At 46.8% G+C, this 17,807-nt stretch overlaps 2 protein-coding genes across 3 annotated transcripts in view; one reads left to right on the top strand and one right to left on the bottom strand.

Moving 5' to 3' along the window:
- Window positions 1-1,346: 1,346 nt before the first annotated feature.
- Window positions 1,347-10,981, bottom strand: RHBDD2 (rhomboid domain containing 2). Its single transcript, XM_049802439.1, has 6 exons — window positions 10,929-10,981; window positions 8,603-8,752; window positions 8,147-8,376; window positions 6,583-6,984; window positions 6,056-6,206; window positions 1,347-3,829 (listed from the first exon to the last, which is right to left on the bottom strand). The coding sequence occupies exons 1-6, from the start codon at window positions 10,979-10,981 to the stop codon at window positions 3,397-3,399; spliced, it is 1,419 nt and encodes a 472-aa protein (XP_049658396.1). The 3' UTR covers window positions 1,347-3,396.
- TAF15 (TATA-box binding protein associated factor 15) overlaps window positions 10,923-17,807 on the top strand; it is a 22,719-nt gene continuing 15,834 nt past the window's right edge. The window contains exons 1-5 of one of the 2 annotated variants that reach the window (XM_049802764.1): window positions 10,923-10,989; window positions 15,127-15,163; window positions 16,299-16,347; window positions 16,547-16,637; window positions 16,716-16,833. In XM_049802764.1, coding sequence (XP_049658721.1) covers window positions 16,310-16,347; window positions 16,547-16,637; window positions 16,716-16,833 — 247 coding nt within the window. In that variant the 5' untranslated portion in view covers window positions 10,923-10,989; window positions 15,127-15,163; window positions 16,299-16,309. The remainder of the gene's footprint in view (window positions 10,990-15,126; window positions 15,164-16,298; window positions 16,348-16,546; window positions 16,638-16,715; window positions 16,834-17,807) is intronic. The other variant, XM_049802763.1, reaches the window with a different exon arrangement.

The following is a 17,807-nucleotide window of genomic DNA, read 5'->3' as shown; positions in this document are numbered from 1 at the left end:
TGGACTCACTGTGCACCCTGCCTCCAGGGCAGAAGCAATCCTGACCTTCAAAGAAGTGGTGGCTTTACTGGGAACACACCAGAAGCACAAAATAACAAACCTTCAGGAACAGCATGTTCCCCAGGGGCAGCCATCCTAGGCTGAACTGGGGGTTAATTGATTTTTTTTTTTGTTCGAGTCATCCCCCCCCCCCCCCCCCCCCCGGCTTTATAAACTTTAATTCGCTGTCTCCCCTCCAAGGAAATGACCTGCTATTGCAACATGCAATCAGTAACTGCTGTGAGCTTAGTTAGGCAAATGCCAAAGCCCAACGAGCTGATCATTTTTACATCCCTCTCTTACAAATTTAATTTCTCTTTTCAGCCTTAGACACATTTGCAAATGTCTCATCCCAACCCCTTCCCTCCTTCCCAGCGAATTCCCTTCCCCAGGCGAGGAGTTACGGGTTTGCCTGGGGAACTAGGACTTGGTTAGAGTCCATGACTGGAGCAGCAGAAGGTCCTCAGCTGAATTATATGACAGTATTTCACTGTGAAACGGCTGCCCTCAGGAAAGGCAGGGAACAGACCTTGCTAGAAATCATCTTTATCTCTACAAACATCTGTCTGAAGGCCACTGAACACAGGAATGACACATTTCAAGTGACAGGTAGGCACCAGGGCAGTTGTGCAGCTGGACTTGGAGCAGCCCCACGGATACAGTGGAAGCTGATCACAGAGACCAAGTGATCTGCCAAGGTCACCAAGAAGCTCATGATAGAGCTGGGAGCAGGAGGAAAAAAACCCAAACTGTGGTTTTGTGCCCATCCCACCATTTCCCATCCCCAGAGCTCACCTGCAAGGCTGTGGCAGTTGCCTTGTCCCAGCATGGAAAGGTTAACGGCTGGTACCTGCTCCCTCGTGCATGAGCACGTCCCCTCGCTGCCAGGGCCAAGGGGCCCACCTTACCTCCTGGAAGGGGGTTTGTTGTCTGTTCCCCACACCAGCCAGGCTTGGGACTGTTCTCACTGCCAGCAGTGACGCAACGGTGACTCTTAGAGGCCAGGGCTTCCTTTACCACTGTAAAGTCGTGAAGCTACTCACTGGAAACACGCCATGCCTTTGACGGCTCTGCAGGGAAAGTGAATCTCTTACCAGATCAGCCGATAAGAGTTGGAAAGGAAAAATATCCGGTTTCCAGCCCCACGAGCGTTTTCCAATATGCAGTACCGGTCTTCCCCAGCCTGGCACGCAGCTAGCACCCTCAGATGCCCGCTGCCTGACCTGCAGTCCCCATCGCACCCAGCCCACCACCCGGAGGGGCATGCTCCAGCTCCCCACTTGAAAGCAAACCAGGACGCGTAGCAGTTTGTATTTCAGATTCTGTTTCAAGCTTACAGTTTGGAGGTATACAACATTTGCAATTGCTACCAGTCCTCATTGTGCTTCTGCACGTTTCTGGAAAAAAACAGTCATAAAATTCCTAGGTTTACAGAGGAGGATCTCACAAGGAGGAAAATCAAGGCACTAATGAGAGTGGAGTATCAACATTTCAATGTTATGTCTAGCATTTCTTTCCTGGTATTAAAAACATGCTTTTAAGTTCCTAACAAGCACCTTATCCTGTTTTTGTTCCACACTAAACATGTAACAATGCAATTGCTGTCAGCAGGAAAAACAAGAACATGAAGTCAAGTCCATTTGCGATCCCATGGAGGAGTGAAACAACCAGGGATGAGACATAGCTGGCTGCCAACTTCAGCCTGGTTCCCAAATTGCTGCATCCTCCTGCAGAAAGCCCCTACCCAGGGGTGCCTGCCTTTGTGAGCAGAGCTTCTTACTAACATGCATCTGAGGTCTAAATCCTCAGCATTCACCTCAGTCTTCACCCAAAGCAAGCCCCTGCGAGGCCACACGTAACTGCGGCAGTCATTCGAGAAGGGCTGCTGGAGAAATAAGCAGCTGTACGGCAACACTGGGCTTCTTCAGACACTGAAAAGGGAAAAACAGAAAGAGACACATACATGCTTTGGAGCATGCAGCTGCCAATGCTGCCTATGACCCTGGCTCACTGATAGCATGGAAGGGCCCCAAGACTACTGCAGTTTCTGGGGGACAAGTTAGTCACTGCAAGAACATCTCCAAGAGCAGTAATGGCACTTTGTGCTTCAGGTAGCTTTTTTTTTTTTTTTTTTTTAGCACAAAAAAAACTCTAAGCAAAGAGTCAAGAGCAATAGTTAAGATCCTGGCTGCTTTACAGAGACAGAAGATTCCTCCTGGGCATGGCACAGTAAAGCAGCTACAGCTGGAAATAAAGCTCAAGTCCCACCAACTTGACCAAACTCCTTCATTACTGCCACAGGCACCAAATGCTGCATCCTGCTCTGAATCCCTTGCTGAAAACTCCCCTCGCCCACACACCTTTCCACCAGCTCTAAAGAAAACAGAGAGATTGTGCTAATATTGGTGGGTGAGACATCTAAAGCTGAGCAGTGTGAACACCCCCAGTGGCATTGCTACATTCCAGTTAATTCTTCTAACCCACTGTTAAGGTCCCTCCCAGCTCCTCGGATTTATATACATTTGCTCAACAAATGGCCAAAATCTCCTACTGAAGAGTCTTCCACTACTCTGCATGCATCTGAGGTTGCCTTATTCACAAGTGCTGGCAACACAGGCTGAGCTAGTGCAGTGCTATCAGAAAATGAAGGCAACATGTTGATGCACGCACAGACTGCAGCTAAGAAGGACCTTCAGCATTTTAGAGCTGTGTTTTGGCAGGCAGAAAAGGGTGTTCTGTACTCTGTCCTCTTGCCTCAGCTCTGGTTTAACAAGCCCCCTTCAAGGAACACTCTTAGTGGAGAAGTCATTAGCAGAACAGACATCTGTCCTCCTCCTCTGAAATATTAAGTTATAAACTAAGGTTCCCATAATTTCAACCTCTTTTGGGTCCGAGCTACACCACACCTGTAAACAAGATAGGAGGCTAAGAGCCTCAGTGTAGATAGGACATGTCCTTATTGCTGCAGCCTAGTTAAACCCCAGATTAGTCCAGGGTTTTGACAATTTGGTTCCTAGCTTGAGTCAGGGAGCTGATGCACTGTAACTCTAGTGGCAGTGTGGAAAAAGGCAGCTGCTAAATACAACAATGAAAAAAGACTCCAAAAGGATGAAAAGCGCACAGAGGTGATACAGTCCTCATCCCCATTTTTTACATTATCAAAAAGTAAAAAAAAAAATAATAATAAAGTATAATTAAAGTAGCCTGTGTCAGGGGGCAGGGGAATGGCCTACATTGGAGCTACCAACCCATTCCACTAGTCACCCAGATACAGCAAAGATGCCAGCAATGCACTGCTGTGTGAGCATCACACAATGGTCCTGCCACAGTATGAGAGTCCTGCTGCTTTCTGGAGGATCAATACACCTGCACTCTTGAAAATTCAGCTGAAACAGGAGACACCATGGCTGCTGGATACCCTGATGCTTGCTGAACCCCAGCCAGGGGGCCCACGCCTGCAGGTGTCTGTGGATCAGTCAGACACACGTGCTGTGGGGGGGAGAACTTGCCCAGCTGGCAGCACTGTCCAGGCGAGGCTCCAGCATGGGCCTGCACGTAACACTCTCCGAAGGCACCTCTGACTTGGTAAGGGGAAGAAGCGAGGCTGTGACCTGCAGCATGGCCATGCTGAGATCCCTCGTGTCCCGGTGCATGGCCATATCCTGGAGTGCAGCTGTGTTGAAACCCCTGGCTCAGAGCATTAGGGTGCTGCATCTGGAAAGCAGGAATAGCCAGAGGCGAAGAGCAGTAGTAGCTTTGGGTGGGGTAGGCGCCTGGCACAGGGTTAATCCTGGGCAGGAAGAAAACAGAAGGTTACACTGTGTTGAGAACTGGCATTGCCTAATTAGTGCTGGAAGTGCCCTGGGGGTAGATTTCCTCCTGACCAGTGCTCAGAAAGGTCACTGCAATCCACCAGAGAGACTCACTACAAGGAGAGAAGCTCTTATTATAAGCAGCACTTAAGTAAAAATAGGTTTACTGGCCTCCCAGGACAGACGTTCCCACTCCCACCCCACCCCAAATCCACACCCACTGAACAAGCACGGCTCTTGACCCAAGTCTCTTTGTGCAAAAAATATGCAAGCCAAACAGCAATATGCTTTTAAGATTTCCATACGCATCCTCCCAGCCTTCCCCTGAATGACACATCTGCTAAGTTATTAATCAGAAGTCACAGCTGCCAAGTGTTATTTATCAAGAAGCCATAAAGGCCTTTGGTGCGAGTAAGAGCCCAGAGGATAGAGCAAAAAGGGAAGGAGGAGAGAGTTACAAATAAAATTAATCATTCAGAAGCAAGGTCTAGAAACAGCCTTTTCCAACAGAAGGCATGACTCATCCCGCCAAAACCTATCAAGAGAGAGGCAATCTGCCTAGAAGCCAAAGCCTCCGGGACTTCAGGAGTATGGCTCAGCCCACGCACAACACTAAGATGAGTGCTGAGAATCAAGACAATATTCATGAAGACCATGACTGCCAGATTCCCAGCAAGAATAAAGACTGGCTCATGCTGGGCTTTTTGGGCTTGGATTTTTTGTGGGTTTTTTTATTTTTTTTTTATTTGGGGTGTGGTTTGGGGGTTTGTTTGGGTTTTTGTTTTGGTTTGGGAGTTTTTTGTTTGTGGACACAAACATGATGTCAAAATCTGGACCTTCTAGAAATGTCTCCTGTCTGGTGGCAAGTTGATGCCTGAAGTCTTATGAAAATTTAAAAAAACCCCAACCAACCAACCAACCAAAAAAAACCCCCAAACCCAAACCATCAAGAGCTCTTACTTGGGAATAAGAAACAAAATCATAAAAATTAAGCCTCAGAAGCACATATAGAACTTGTGTCCAAGACACAAAGACATGCAAATTTAGCTGCAGAAATGGAAACATCCTAGAAACACCTTCCCACGTCCTGCTTGATAGTCAAATGTTTATGTAAATACCTTTGAGCCAGAACAGTCTACTTATGTCATCTCACCTAAAGAAAGCAGGTTTAGACACAAAGCAGAGATGCTGTCCGCAACAGTTATTAGCAGTTATTAGACACAGGCTCAGCATGCAGTGAGACAGTCCCTCCTCCCAAAAGCAGCACTTGCACAGAAGGGAGAGAGTAAAAATACAAATGCTGCTGAATCTGCCTGGCCTCTCCTGCAAGCACTCACACGTTTGAGTGCCCTAATGGATCTGGGGTACGCTCCTGCCGCAGGCAAGGGTTTGTTTTATGGTTTCCCCATGGGTAAGGGCAGATGCAAACACTTGGGAATGCTTCCACTTCAAAGAACACTTTACAGTGAGCTGATGGCTTAAACAATACATAGAATTTAACCCTTAATAGAAAGCTATCCTTCCTCTGTGAAACTGAAATGATGAAATAGGGAAAAAATTGACCTACATTTCCAAGCTTTTTAGAATACAAGCTAGTTCTCACAGCTTGTGACATACACAAACTTAGAACCATTCCTGAATGTCAGCCACAGGCCCCAAGGTTTCTTTTCGGTAAAGCAATCTTGTCTTGACACTGAAAACATGCATTGAAAGGTCTACATTGAACTTTGTAAGTGACATCTTTAATTTATAACGCTCTGCTCCTACATAAATTTGGACACAACTCACTTCACAGCATTCCTGGGAGGCGAGGTGGGGCAAAGAAAGATAGAGATCATGCCCCAGGGAACCATACAGCCAGAAACAAATGCCATAAGTCCTAATGTTAGGGCAAAACTGCACAACTTAACTTTCATGGCAGCCCAGCTGCAATACCTTTGCACGTGTACACACTGCCCTTACAGCAAATGAGAGGTCTTTCACCTCAATTTAGCTTTCAGTGAAAGACCTGGTTGAGTTAATGTGTGATAATGTATTAGTCACAGTAATGTCACCAGTGTAACATTAACGGGTCACTATGTTCCCAACACTCAGGTTATGAACACAACAAGCACAATACAGCTTTTAAAGGCAATTTAATGCCTCCACTTACACCTCAAAATTCCCCTATATTGTAAGATTTTCACAGGAACTCTTGTACTTACTTGCTGCTTTCAAAGGCTCTTCTCTCTGCTAAGGACCCTGGGATATATTTCAGCCCTGGTATCCTCTTTATCAGACTGAAAGGGAGTACCCGGTCCAGCTTAGTGCCTACCGACTCTGGAAAATCCAAGCAAAAACAGTAGCCAAGACCATCTGAAGTCAGCAGCATGTTAAGGAGGACTGCAGACAAAACACACTCATTTCTGACACAGCCACACACAACCCCAGTCTGGCCACAAACCACTTTCCCTGGAGAATTCTTCCAGTTCTACCCAGCGCTATCTTCACAGACCATCACCCTTCTCAGCTCCATGTTCTCTGCATGCACTAAAGCAACAGGGGAAGCAGAAGCCCGAGGTGAAAAACAAATGCAGAACTGGGTGTGATGAGACCGGCAAAGCCAGTGAGAATTTAATGCAGAGCAAGAGTGCAAGCCCGTGCATCTCAGCAATGAGAACCACAGCATGCCCTCCCCCTTGTGAACCAGCGATCCCACTCTGGTTCAGGGCTTCGCATGTGGAAAGGATACAGGCTTCCCCAGCTAGAAGCCCACACAGGTTACTCAAGAGAGAAGAGTGGGGGATAAACCATGCTATGCAAAGCATAAACCATGGCATCAGCACCACTGGAACTCTAACCCCAAAAACCAGAGTCCTCTTCATCCGTGAGCGGGTGGTGGACACACCCAACATAGCAAAAGCTACCGGCATGAATCCTCTGGCATCTTCCACCGCTGACACCTTCGAGACAATGGTCTCGAGTAAGAGGTACAGGAGGGCGGAGAGGACGGCAAAAGCGACGGTGAGGAAGCAGTGCTTCACAGTGCCAACGTTCTTCTCAAAGCTGCCCGCAAAATACCAGATGATAATGGCACCGCAGGTCAAGGATATCAGGTCGTCGTAGACAAAGATATAGGTAACTAACCTGTGAACTAAGCACACCAGCATATTAGAAAGGCAGAGGCAGCAATGAATTTGTTTTAAACCACTACAATGACATGCTTGAGCAGAGGGAGAGTGAGCCTACAGGATTAATTAATAGCTTTCATTTCTATCCTGGTGTAGAAGAGAAGGAACTCGAGGCCTTTAAAACCAGGCATAAATAACCAAATAGAGTTAAAACAAGTGCTATCTTGGGTATCACAGACATATGGACTGACTCTTGCTACTTCCTGGGAAGCTGCCTGGGAAAAAGCAAGAGTATCTGTAGTAAATTTCAGTCTCATTAAAAGAGAAGGCAAGAGATATAAAAATGACTGTTATGGTAACTATGGTTTTTCTCCAAAGATAAACACTTCTTAAACTGCTAGAAGGCTGATTTTTCTCACAAAAAATGGCTGGAGGTTATCAGACCTTAGAAGTGTTGCCAGGCTCTGCGGTTAGCTGTTCTCCTGGGCACTCAGTGAGGACTGAGGCAGAGTTCTCTACCTCCCTCCCATCAACCTCAGTCCCATAGCCAGGAAATCAGCAGTCGAGGGCATATCCTGGTGCAACCTGACCGTCCCCCTGGAGACATACGAGGAGGTGGCAGAATTCACCCATCAGCTCAGCACTGGACTGCTCAAAGAAATCGCTGCATGGGGGCAAGCAGGAACATGGGAATTAAAAGTGTGATAAAAATCGTTTTGGGAATACCACAGACACTGAGGAAAGCAAACCCCTCAAGCTCCTAACAGCATACACCCTCTCTGCATAGTGTCAAGGGCCAGAGATGGGGACTGAGGGGAGAGCAGCCTGATATCGGGGGGCTGAGATGGATGTCCAGCAGGCTCACTGCAGGGCAGGGGAAGTGCATAGACAGGGGGGAGCAAGGGGCACAGTGCGGGTCATGGGGAAGGCCCAGAGAGGCGGGCCACGGAGGGAGCAGCAGGCTCGGTGAGGGACTCAAGGAAGTGCCCAGACATGGGGGGTGAGGAGGGGGGGACCAAGGGCTCAGGGCAAGACACGGGGCAGGCCCGGAAAGGAAGGAAGCAAAGGCTCGGTGGGGGATTCGAGAAAGGCCTGGAACGGGGGACCGACGCGGGGACAAGGGGCCGGCGAGGCGGAAGGACCAAGGAGGCGGCGGCTGCTCCACCCCGGTCGGCCCCCGCTCACCTTCCCCCGCGCGGAGGGCGGCGGGCCGCAGCGAGGCGGCGGAGGAGGAGGAGGAGGCAGCGGCGGGGGCTCCCGGCAGCAGCCCGGGCGCGGAAGCTCCGAGCGACAGCAGCAGCGTCAGGGCAACAGCGGCCGGCGGGCGCCCCCACCCCGCCGCCATGCTGCCGCGCGCCGCCCCGCTTCCGGCGGCCGCCGGAAGGCCTGGATCGTTGCCGTGGCAACGCGAGGCGCTGCGGCGCCCCCGTTACCTTGGAGACGGGCGGGAGGTGTTTGGGTCCGTCCCCCCCCCGTCCTTTTGAACATTTTTTTAGTTATTATTATTTCCCTTTCCAGAAGGGAAAAATATCCCCGGGGAGAGGTGTGAGCTATCGCTGGAAGCCCGCCCCAGGCTGGGTTACTGCCGGCCCGCCACCACCCACAGCCCGCCCGGGGTGCGGGAGGCCCTGCCGGTCCCACCGAACCAGGAGGGCCCCGGACACCCCCGTCCGCTCCCCGCTGCCGTGGCGCGGGCCTAGGCTGCTCGGAAGGGCCAGGCGTTTCCCTTCAGGTGTGAGGGACGGAGGTGGAGAGGAGCGCCCACACCGGAGCTGCGTCTGCCCACCCACGCTGGTGCAAATGGAGGGGATGCCCAAAGAGAGGCCTCCTCCATGTCAGTGCGTTACAAACCAGGCTAAACCTGCTGGAACAGCATCAACTTTGCTGTTCGTCTACAGCGTTGTGCACGCACTGGCTGAACACCCCACTGCCTGAAGGGAAGTGGCAGATGGAGGGATGCTCTGACATGGGAGCCCCTTGCCCTGAGAAGCTGCTGCGTGAGAGGGACGTGCAGGAAAAAAGTGAGAAGCAGGGAGAAATAGAAGCTTTGCTCCAAGGGCTGTGGGAGGCCCCAGCAGTGAGCAGAGGATGTGGCTCCTGTTGCCCAGCTCCTGGTGCTTGGACACACATCCGCTCACCAGGAACAATTACGTGGCAGAAACGCTCCCCTGGCCCCGGCTCCTCCTCCAGATATGACCCCAGTCGCAGGCTGCTGGCTCAGGTATAACAAGAGATCCGTGAGGTCTTGTCTACATGGGAAGGATCAGAAGAAACACACCTTCCCACCCCCACCCCCCTCTGATTTTGCAAAGTAGAGAAAGTGTTTGAAACAGCTGGGATCTCTTTCAGCCAAGGGTGATGAGCAGAGGGGTTGAGAGTCCGACATCTTTTTCCCAGTCCAGCTTCAAAGTTTTTGGTTGGGAGCAACGGGAGAGCACAGCACAGACGTATCAGCAGGCAAACAGACACGTCAGCTTGTCTCTCTGTCTCAGTCAATGCCATCTTCCATTTATGAGAATCCTTCAATCTCTGAGGAATGTAAAGGCACTAACAGCTCTATGCAGAGCAAAAGATCCCCCCACCTCCCCTGCCCTGCCCCTGCCTATGAAGCATTGTTTGGGATCTGCCCTAATCCCAACGGAGCATGGCAAAGGCAGCCTTTGTGAGAGGTCCCAGGTTGTTGCAGGCATGGGAAGACTAACAGCACGGGAGAAAATGTCATGGCTGAAAGAACTGAAGTTTTTCAAGGGGAAACCGAAAGACAGGGAGAGAGTTCAACCCCTTTTTTAAATTAATCATTCTAGTCACTGCTTGTTTTGCAGAAACTTATTTTAGGCTGTGGCAGTGAGATTTGCCTCCCGCTGCTACACCCAGGGGGGGAAAGAAACAGCCCAACTTATTTGCAGATCTGGTCAATCCATTCAGCCGAAATCAGAGAATGCTCTTCTCTGCCTTTAAAAAATAAAAACCGGGGTAAAATCTCACAGCGCTGGCTGTTTCCACAGCGGATGCATGCGCAGACTGTCACTAGACAGAAAGTGTGCAATGGTTAACTTTCCCTCTCTAGCTCTTGCAAGAAGGTAGCTTGATCTGAAACAAGAAATATGACTGCTCAAAAACAATCAGATGAAATAATCAATGTTGCTTTTGCTGTCGTTTCAGTTCACTCCTCATTAATCTTCCTTTCTGAAGCAATGTCTCGTTTCATATACTTGCTTCCCAAGATCACGATCCCTTTTCTTAGCCATTCTCCAAGTCAATATTTGGCTTTTTAAGATAGTCAGAAACCCTGGCGAACCTGGTTTGGTTTTTGGTTTTTTCTTCTTTAGGACCCAGATTTTGGATGTTTTCTCTTAGCACCTAGCTTCTTTTCCTGGCTGCACGCACCCAAAGCATAGCGAGGACTTCTCCCCCCTCGGTCCCCCCTAGCTGCTGTGAAGTTTGGCATGGTGAATTCTTTTTTGGAAAGCCTGAAACATCCTCAGGCCCAAACGATGATGCACGATCGAGGTGCTGAGAGGGAACCGGAGGGGGCTGCTGGTGCGGAAAGCCGGGCGTTCGCCCGGCTTTCCGCACCAGCAGCCCCCTTCGGTTCCCTCTCGGCACCCCTACCGTACCCTGCCTGTTTATTAATTAAACTAATCTAATCTTTTAAGCCACTCCCGGCCTCCCTGCACAGCCTCCTACAACCCAGCACTCCCGTACAGCGCCGAGCACCCTCCACCCCCCCCTCCGACCGCCCTAAGTTGGTACGACCCACCTTGCCCCCCCCCCCCTCAACTTCCCCACGCGAGTGGTAGGCGCCGCGCGCGCCGATTGGCTGCCCGGCCCCGCAGTCCGCGCGAGCTGCGGGTGCTTCAGTGTGCGCGCGGCCGGCGCGGCGCTTGGTCTCGCCCTTTCTCTCTCTCTTTCTCTCGTTCTTTTTTCTTTCTTTCTTTCTTTTTCTTTCTTCCCCCTCCCCCCCCACCCCCGCCCCCCGCCTCTTCCCTCAGCCCGGTTAGCGGCCGCCGCCGCCGCCATGGCTTCGGGTAGGTGCTTCAAGGCCCGGCGGTCTGAGGGGGACGTTGGTGGCGGCTCTTGTTTCCCGTCGCCAAGCGCGGGGTGTGGTGGGGGCGGGAGGGTGGGCCAACGCCATGTAGCGCAGGTGGAAAAGGCCGCGGCCATGTTAACGGGGAGACGCGGCCCCCTTCCCTCTCACACCTCCCCCGCCCCCCCCCCCCCCGTTTACCGCCTGCTCCGCGCTCCCAGCCGGCGGAGAGGGGGAGGGGAGCCACGCCCCCGCGGGCTCGAGACCACGCCTCCTCCCCCGGGGAGCCCTGCTCCGCGAGCCTGCCCGGACACGCCCCTTTATGGCCGGGGGCGTGGTCAGTCCGGCCACACTCAACACCCCCCCCCCCCCCCCCCTTTCTTCCCCCCTCCCCGTGTCGCAATGGGTTGGGGGCGTGGGGGCTGAATCCCATTGGGGTCGCCCGCTCGGATGCTGGGTGGGATGTACCCCCCCCCCTCCCCTCCCCCGCCCGTGGGACTCCCCTTTGGTTGTGCCACACCCCCCCGGTGTGAGATGCGGACCCCGTTTCGGTTCATGCCCTCCAGTGTAGACCCCCCCGCTTTGGGTCGCTTACCCCCCCCCCCCCCCGGTGTGAGATGTAAGCCCCCCCCCCCTTTTTTGGCTCATGGTCCTCCCCCGTGTGGGCCCTCCCTCCCGTCCCCCCTGTGTGAGGTGCGGACCCGACTTTTGATCGTGCTGCTCCCCACGGCGTGGTTTGTGTGATCAACACTCCTCGTGGAATGTAAACGCCCCCTCCCTTGGGTTGTGCCCCCCCCCTCCCCTTAGCATGGGACATGCACTCCCCACCCCTCCAGCATGGGACCCACCTTTGTGTCCCAGTATCTGCTACATCTGCTCTGCATTCTGCTCTAGCAGCCCCCCCCCCCCCCCCCAACGAGCATGCCAGCATAGCGAAGGGGGTAGCTTCACAGCCCCCCTGCCGTGGGCTTAAATATGCCCTGGCTGTAATTCTTTTCCCAATGGAGGCGTTTCGTTGAGTATGGAGACAGTATGTCTGCTGTCCCAGATGACTTGACAAGCCCAGCTTCTCCTGGGGCTTCTGCGAACACATCGTGTTGCATTGGTGTTTTTTTCATCCCATTTGAGGTGAAAATGTTTTGGTCCCACCAGCAGCGATGCCCCTGTGAAGCCGTGCATAGGTCGTGTACCCCCAGAATGGGAGAAGAAATGCCAGGGTTGTAAGTGCTTTGTGGAGTAAGCCGTGTTTTTGTTAGGGTTGAGCCATTTTAGTGTTGTCTCACGTTACATATAGGAATGATAGAGAATAAAATCAAAACAAAGCAAGGTATGTTAAAGCAATCCTTTAATGCAAGGAACAATTCTTTACTGTGAGAAGACAACATGTCCAAAGGTACTGTAAAATGAGTTCAGACCACAAATTCTTCTATTAAATGAGTAAAGTTTGGTAGTAAATTAATACCACTTTCTTCCCAGATCTCAAGTACTTACCAGTCAAGCACCTGACTCTGTTTTTACTCTATGGTGATGTTCAAACATCAAATTCTTTTTCTGTTGAGAATACTACAGAAGCAGTGCTGCTTCTTTAGATTAATTACTTTGTACGAGAACTTTACAACACAGCAGACACTTCTATCTTAAGAGCACTGCTCCTCCTGAGCAGTGCAAGGTGAATAGTCTGCTATGCCCCACTTCATTCATGGGAAATTTTTCCATGAGCTTTTTAAACATTCAGAAAAAGTGGCTGCATATCCAGGAATTTCCAGAATAAACTATCTGTTGTTTCCAAAAATAGTTACAGACTCTTGTCCCCATTGAGTCCACCAAAATAAATTGATCAGAAGTCTGTAGACTAAGAGGTCCAACAAAGGGTGTAGAAAAATATATAAATAAAGAAAATTCCTCTGATTCTGTGTGTTCATATTTTACAGGCTCCTTATCTGGTTGCTTTCAAACTTTTTCCAAAATTTTGTGGTTTGGCAGAAGTTCGTAAGGGAGAAGCTAGGATTAAATGTAGTCCTTCAGTTTACAGCTAATTACATCCTTACTCAAGAATTCTTTCAGATAGAACCATTAATATCCTTTGCTTAAATTAGTGGCATTAATGGCATATAAATTTTAGACTTAAACCATAGTTTTAAAATGTGGTTTAATAGTAGTCTTTGTGATCATTTGTATTGAAATAATGTAAAAATTTGACCTTCATCTCATTAAAAACAAGAAACATGTTTGAGTTGCACTTTTACCTCATTTTTTTAATTGCATCTCGTTATGAAAAGGCAATGAAATATTTGTGTAGCAGTGCAAAAGGAGGGGAATGTTTCATATCTGAGTGAAACTGCTTTGTAGGATGTGTGACATGAAATACTTCATCTCATCTTAGCTTTTGGTAAATATTTCTTTTACAGAATATGAAATTTGATGCTTTGTGTTGCTTTGAGGGGATACTTACCATTAAAAATGCTGCTTCATGTCTGAATAGCTTAGGTGATATCCTCATTTTGGAAGTATATATGCATGTGTTTAAGTATATGTGTAAGTACTAGCAGGATTGGATTTATAACCAGATGAGGGAGGTATCGTGAACAGACTTTCAGCGATTTGATGAGTGTTTTGATTGTAAAACAGTTATAGTCTTCTACAGTTTATGACATTTACCCTGCATTGTAATTAATTCTCAGTTTCAGCTTTAATCTGTTTTAGGTATAGAGGTTAAGAGAGAGAGCGCGAGGGATAGACTGAAATCAGGGATGAAAACAGAGAAGTTCCTGATAGTTTTTATTAGACCACAGCACCACAATATTTGTACAAATTCTTGAAACGATTTGAAAGGAACAGGAAAATTGCAGGGCTGTTATCCAGAGTGACAGTACTGGTGAGGCTGGTAGGGAAGGGAAGAAGGTGTTTGGCTTTTGACAAGAAGGTGGGAATTTCAAGCAAAAATGTCAAGAGGAGTTGAGACTCCTGCGTAGAAAGCAAGATCAGCAGAGTCCATGTGGTTAAGAAGTTGGTAGTGCGTAGAGCAGCTTGCGGCATGTGGGTATCTCTGAAGAGATGGAGCCTGCTTGTGACAGTCTGAATTCTGAAGGGTCTGAGGTTGATGGAGCAATGCATGCATGTTCTGTGTGTCTGCATCTGTTGCATGCAGCTGGCTTGGGAAACTAAATCAGTAGGAATGTGTGTTTTCCCCTGTATAATAAGAGCTTTTAACACACAGAAATTTGAAGTTTTGCAGAAGACAAGGAAATCATTGTGCAATTAACAAGATAAAATAACATGATAACCTAAATTAGTAAAGGCAAAGCACCCTGTTTAAGAACTGAATTCCAGCTAGCAGGTAGTAGGGTTTGTTGTAACGTTGATAGCTTTTACAAATTAAATACCGTACTTTAAATACAAGTCAAACAATTTCAGTGATTTTTTTTTTTTTTTTTTTTAACTTGAAGTCATACTTTGAAATCCATATTCTTCCAATGTGTTTCAAGAATAAATTTCCTTGATAACTGATGTTTAACTTAATTGGAAATAATATAATACCTGCCTGGACAACTTGTGTTGTGTAAATGAACACATTGTTGCATGGTTTGAGCTATCAGTAATGTTTTTCCTTTTGCAATATGAGAGAAGGGAAATGTCATGGTTCCTCCATCCCTGATTTTACATCTCCAAATTCTGCCTGTGTCTGTGCCCTTTTGCTAGGCAGAGCTTTCTTATGGTGTCTTAAAAAGGGGTTCAGTGGGACTGACCTACTTAGCTTTGCTTGATTAATTAAGCTGCTGCATTCTGTTCATTGATGATGGCACTGTATTTGATAGCCATTAGAGGGGGTTGTGCAGTCCCGAATATTTGAAGAGATGCCTTAAAAATGGTATTCAGACCCTTCAAAAAGGAAATTTCAAAGTGGCTAATACCTGTGTCATGTCCCCTGCACCTTGTGCTTCTATGCTCCTGCTCTCCCAGTCTTAGCATTTTCTCTTTTATTAGTAAAGAGGAAGCTGTCTCATTTTGCAGGGAAAGTAGTTGCATTATCCAGTGTACTTGAACCTTTCTCCCTCTCCCTCAATTTCTTCCTCTTATAGTAAGTAGAGGAATAAAATGTTAATTGGAAGTTCTCAATATGACTTACTTCTTTTTCTAGATTCTGGAAGTTACAGTCAGTCTGGGGGCCAGCAGAGGTATGTGTGGGGTTTTTTGCTGTTAGCAATTAAATCTGCAAAGTAAAAGACCGTTTAGTATTCCCAGCATGATGTTTGAATCTTTGGGCATGATACAGTGTTGATAGGTTTTTGGAGTTTTGGGTGCAGAAAGCTTGCTGCCCTGGGCCTTTATTAAGATGTCTTATAAAACAGGAAAAAAAATTTATATTCCTGAAGAGAAGACAATAAGCAGGTTTAAAGTGGAATGACATCTTTTATTAGTTAAAAACTTTTGTAATGTCATGAATATAGAGAAATATTTTTCACATGGCTGCCTTAAACTGTTCACTAAGATTTTAGTCAAAGGTTACACAAGTGTAAAGATGATGGGCCATATAGATGTAAAATTTTATTTTTTCCATTTTATTTTCCTGTTGGAGGGAAATTTTTGTTAAAACCCTCTCATAACTGTTTGTAATTGTGCCATTTAAAAGCCAGTTCATAAAAATAGCTCCAAGTTAGGTGGTGGTGGTGGGGTATTTTAATCAGTGAAACAAAAGTGTTTTTGTGGAAATATAAAAATCACGGCTAATACTGATGTGCTAATGAAAATCATAAGGTTTTATGCATATAACACTGCATGAGTTTGAGTTTATATCTGAGTATGATATGAGTTTCAGCACATGGTTCTTCTGTCAGTTCATGAAGTCTTAAAGTGGCAGAATAACAAGTAAGTATAATCTAAAGCTAGTGCATTTTTTGATGATGATGTTATTGTTGAATAGTCCAACAAAGACCAAATTGACAGTAATTGATGAAAATAAAATTAACTTTGTAAGAATATACTAAAAAACTTAAAATGCTTTGGTTCCATACAATAACATTTTCTGTGATTCTGAAGAATGTCAAATTACAGTACGCCCAACTTTCATGTACTTGAAATTTACACTTGAAGCAGAGCAGAAATTAAAATAAGCTCTTCTGGCTTCTGACAGTCAACTATGGTAACCATTAGTTTATTGATGCGGTTCTGATAAGCCTACAACAGCACTACTTGGATTAAACATCTATTTTGGAATGAAAAGAAACTTAAGATAACACCAAAGATACCTTTAGTTTCCAACCCATCTGGAGGGCACTGTAAGCATTTACTAAATGCATTCTTTTCTTACAGCTATTCGTCCTATGGCAATCAGAGCAGTCAAAATTATGGACAAGCACAGGTGAGTTGAAAAAAAAATTTGTGTCTTTCAAAGCAGATGTTCCTTGAGTAAAAATAATTGTTCCTGGGTGACCATATCTGGACCAGGAAGAAGTCCATTCTCAGCTGTGCTTGATGTTTTTAGTTGTGTCTAGCAAAGGAAAACCTTAATTACCTGCTGTGGAAGTTACACTTATTTGAGTACGTTCTTGAAATTACAGGGATATTCTGGTTACGGGCAGAGTGGAGACAATTCCTCCTACGGTCAGAGCTATGGAAGCTATCATGGGAACTATGGACAAAATCAAACAGGTTTGGCTAGCTTGTTACATTCATTGGCAGTAATTAAAAGGTGAATTTTTACTAAAAAATTTCTTCCTCAATTTTCAGGTTATGGACAAGATTCCCAGGGATACGATGATGAATCCAATTATGAAAATCAGAATCAGAGCTCATACAACCAGCAGTCTTATGGCAGTCAGGGGCAGCAGAAAGGGTCGTCTAGAGGGTAAGGAAGCCAAGATTAACAGTATCTATTTAAAGTACTGCCTAGACTACAGCTATAACAAATTTCCTGTTATCATTTCTAAAAAAGGACAAACATCTGAAAATCCACATTCTTAGGACTTTTTTAATGCCTGAAAGGACAGGAGGTGAGGGGCGAATGTTTCTTTATATAAGAAGGATGGATGCAGTTGTTTTGAAGTCAAGCTGTATGGGGAGATACGCTTTAGAAAGACTTTGGATAGTGACTTTAATGAAGAATGGACTTGGTAGAGAGTATTTTGGTTAGGAAAAATATGTATTGAGTACCTCTCCAATCACATTGTTTTGCAGAAGCTTACAGTACTCTTTTATTAACTTCAGGTAAGGTGTTAGCAAGAAATTTCTTAGCTGTTCTTAGATTTGCAGACTTCTTATCTGATTTAGAATGCCTTTTGTTGGTCAAAGAAGAGGAAAGGATTCAGAAATGTCATTTAAGAAATATACTTTCTTTTTCCAATTAAGTAGGTTTCTCAAAACACCATGTTTTTTATATCCTCATCAATAACTTAAGTGTTCGTATGCATACTGCTCTCTGATTCAGTACTTTACACTATTGCAAATGTATTTTACTTGTTAAGTGATGTTGTACTTGAATCAGTTTCAGGAGGATTAATGATACAAGTTTGAAAGTATGTTGGAAAATACAACCCAATTTCCCATAACAACTTACAAGGCCACTTGGTGCTAGGATAGCTTCATTATCTAATTTACAAGCGTTGTGCGTACACCCCAAGGTTACTGCTTGTATTAGATCTTTATTGAGGATCATGTGACATCTTTAAAATATGCTGTCATGTACTAAACTTCATTCTTGTGTCCAAGGTCCAAATATTTTTGTGGTTTTTTTGCAAGCTGATAAAACAATCTGGACTTCAGCAAACTTGTGCTTGGTTTCTGTGTTTGTAGTTATTGCAAAACATCTTAATATAAACCAGC

Source organism: Accipiter gentilis, chromosome 6 (genome assembly GCF_929443795.1).
Source record: "Accipiter gentilis chromosome 6, bAccGen1.1, whole genome shotgun sequence".
NCBI classification, from domain to species: Eukaryota; Metazoa; Chordata; class Aves; order Accipitriformes; family Accipitridae; genus Astur; species Astur gentilis.
Note: the sequence above shows the minus strand (reverse complement) of the source record. Positions and strands in the feature narration are given on the sequence as shown.

Excerpts from the sequence above, each read along its gene's own strand:
- RHBDD2 (XM_049802439.1), bottom strand. The coding sequence starts at position 10,981 with ATGGCGGCGGCGGCGGCCGCTAACCGGGCTGAGGGAAGAGGCGGGGGG. Across the intron at positions 6,985-8,146 it reads CGCCCTCCGCGCGGGGGAAG|TTCACAGGTTAGTTACCTAT; the intron begins GTGAGCGGGGGC and ends TGGTGTGCTTAG. Across the intron at positions 6,207-6,582 it reads GCTTCTAGCTGGGGAAGCCT|ATGGTCTTGGCTACTGTTTT; the intron begins GTATCCTTTCCA and ends TGCTGACTTCAG.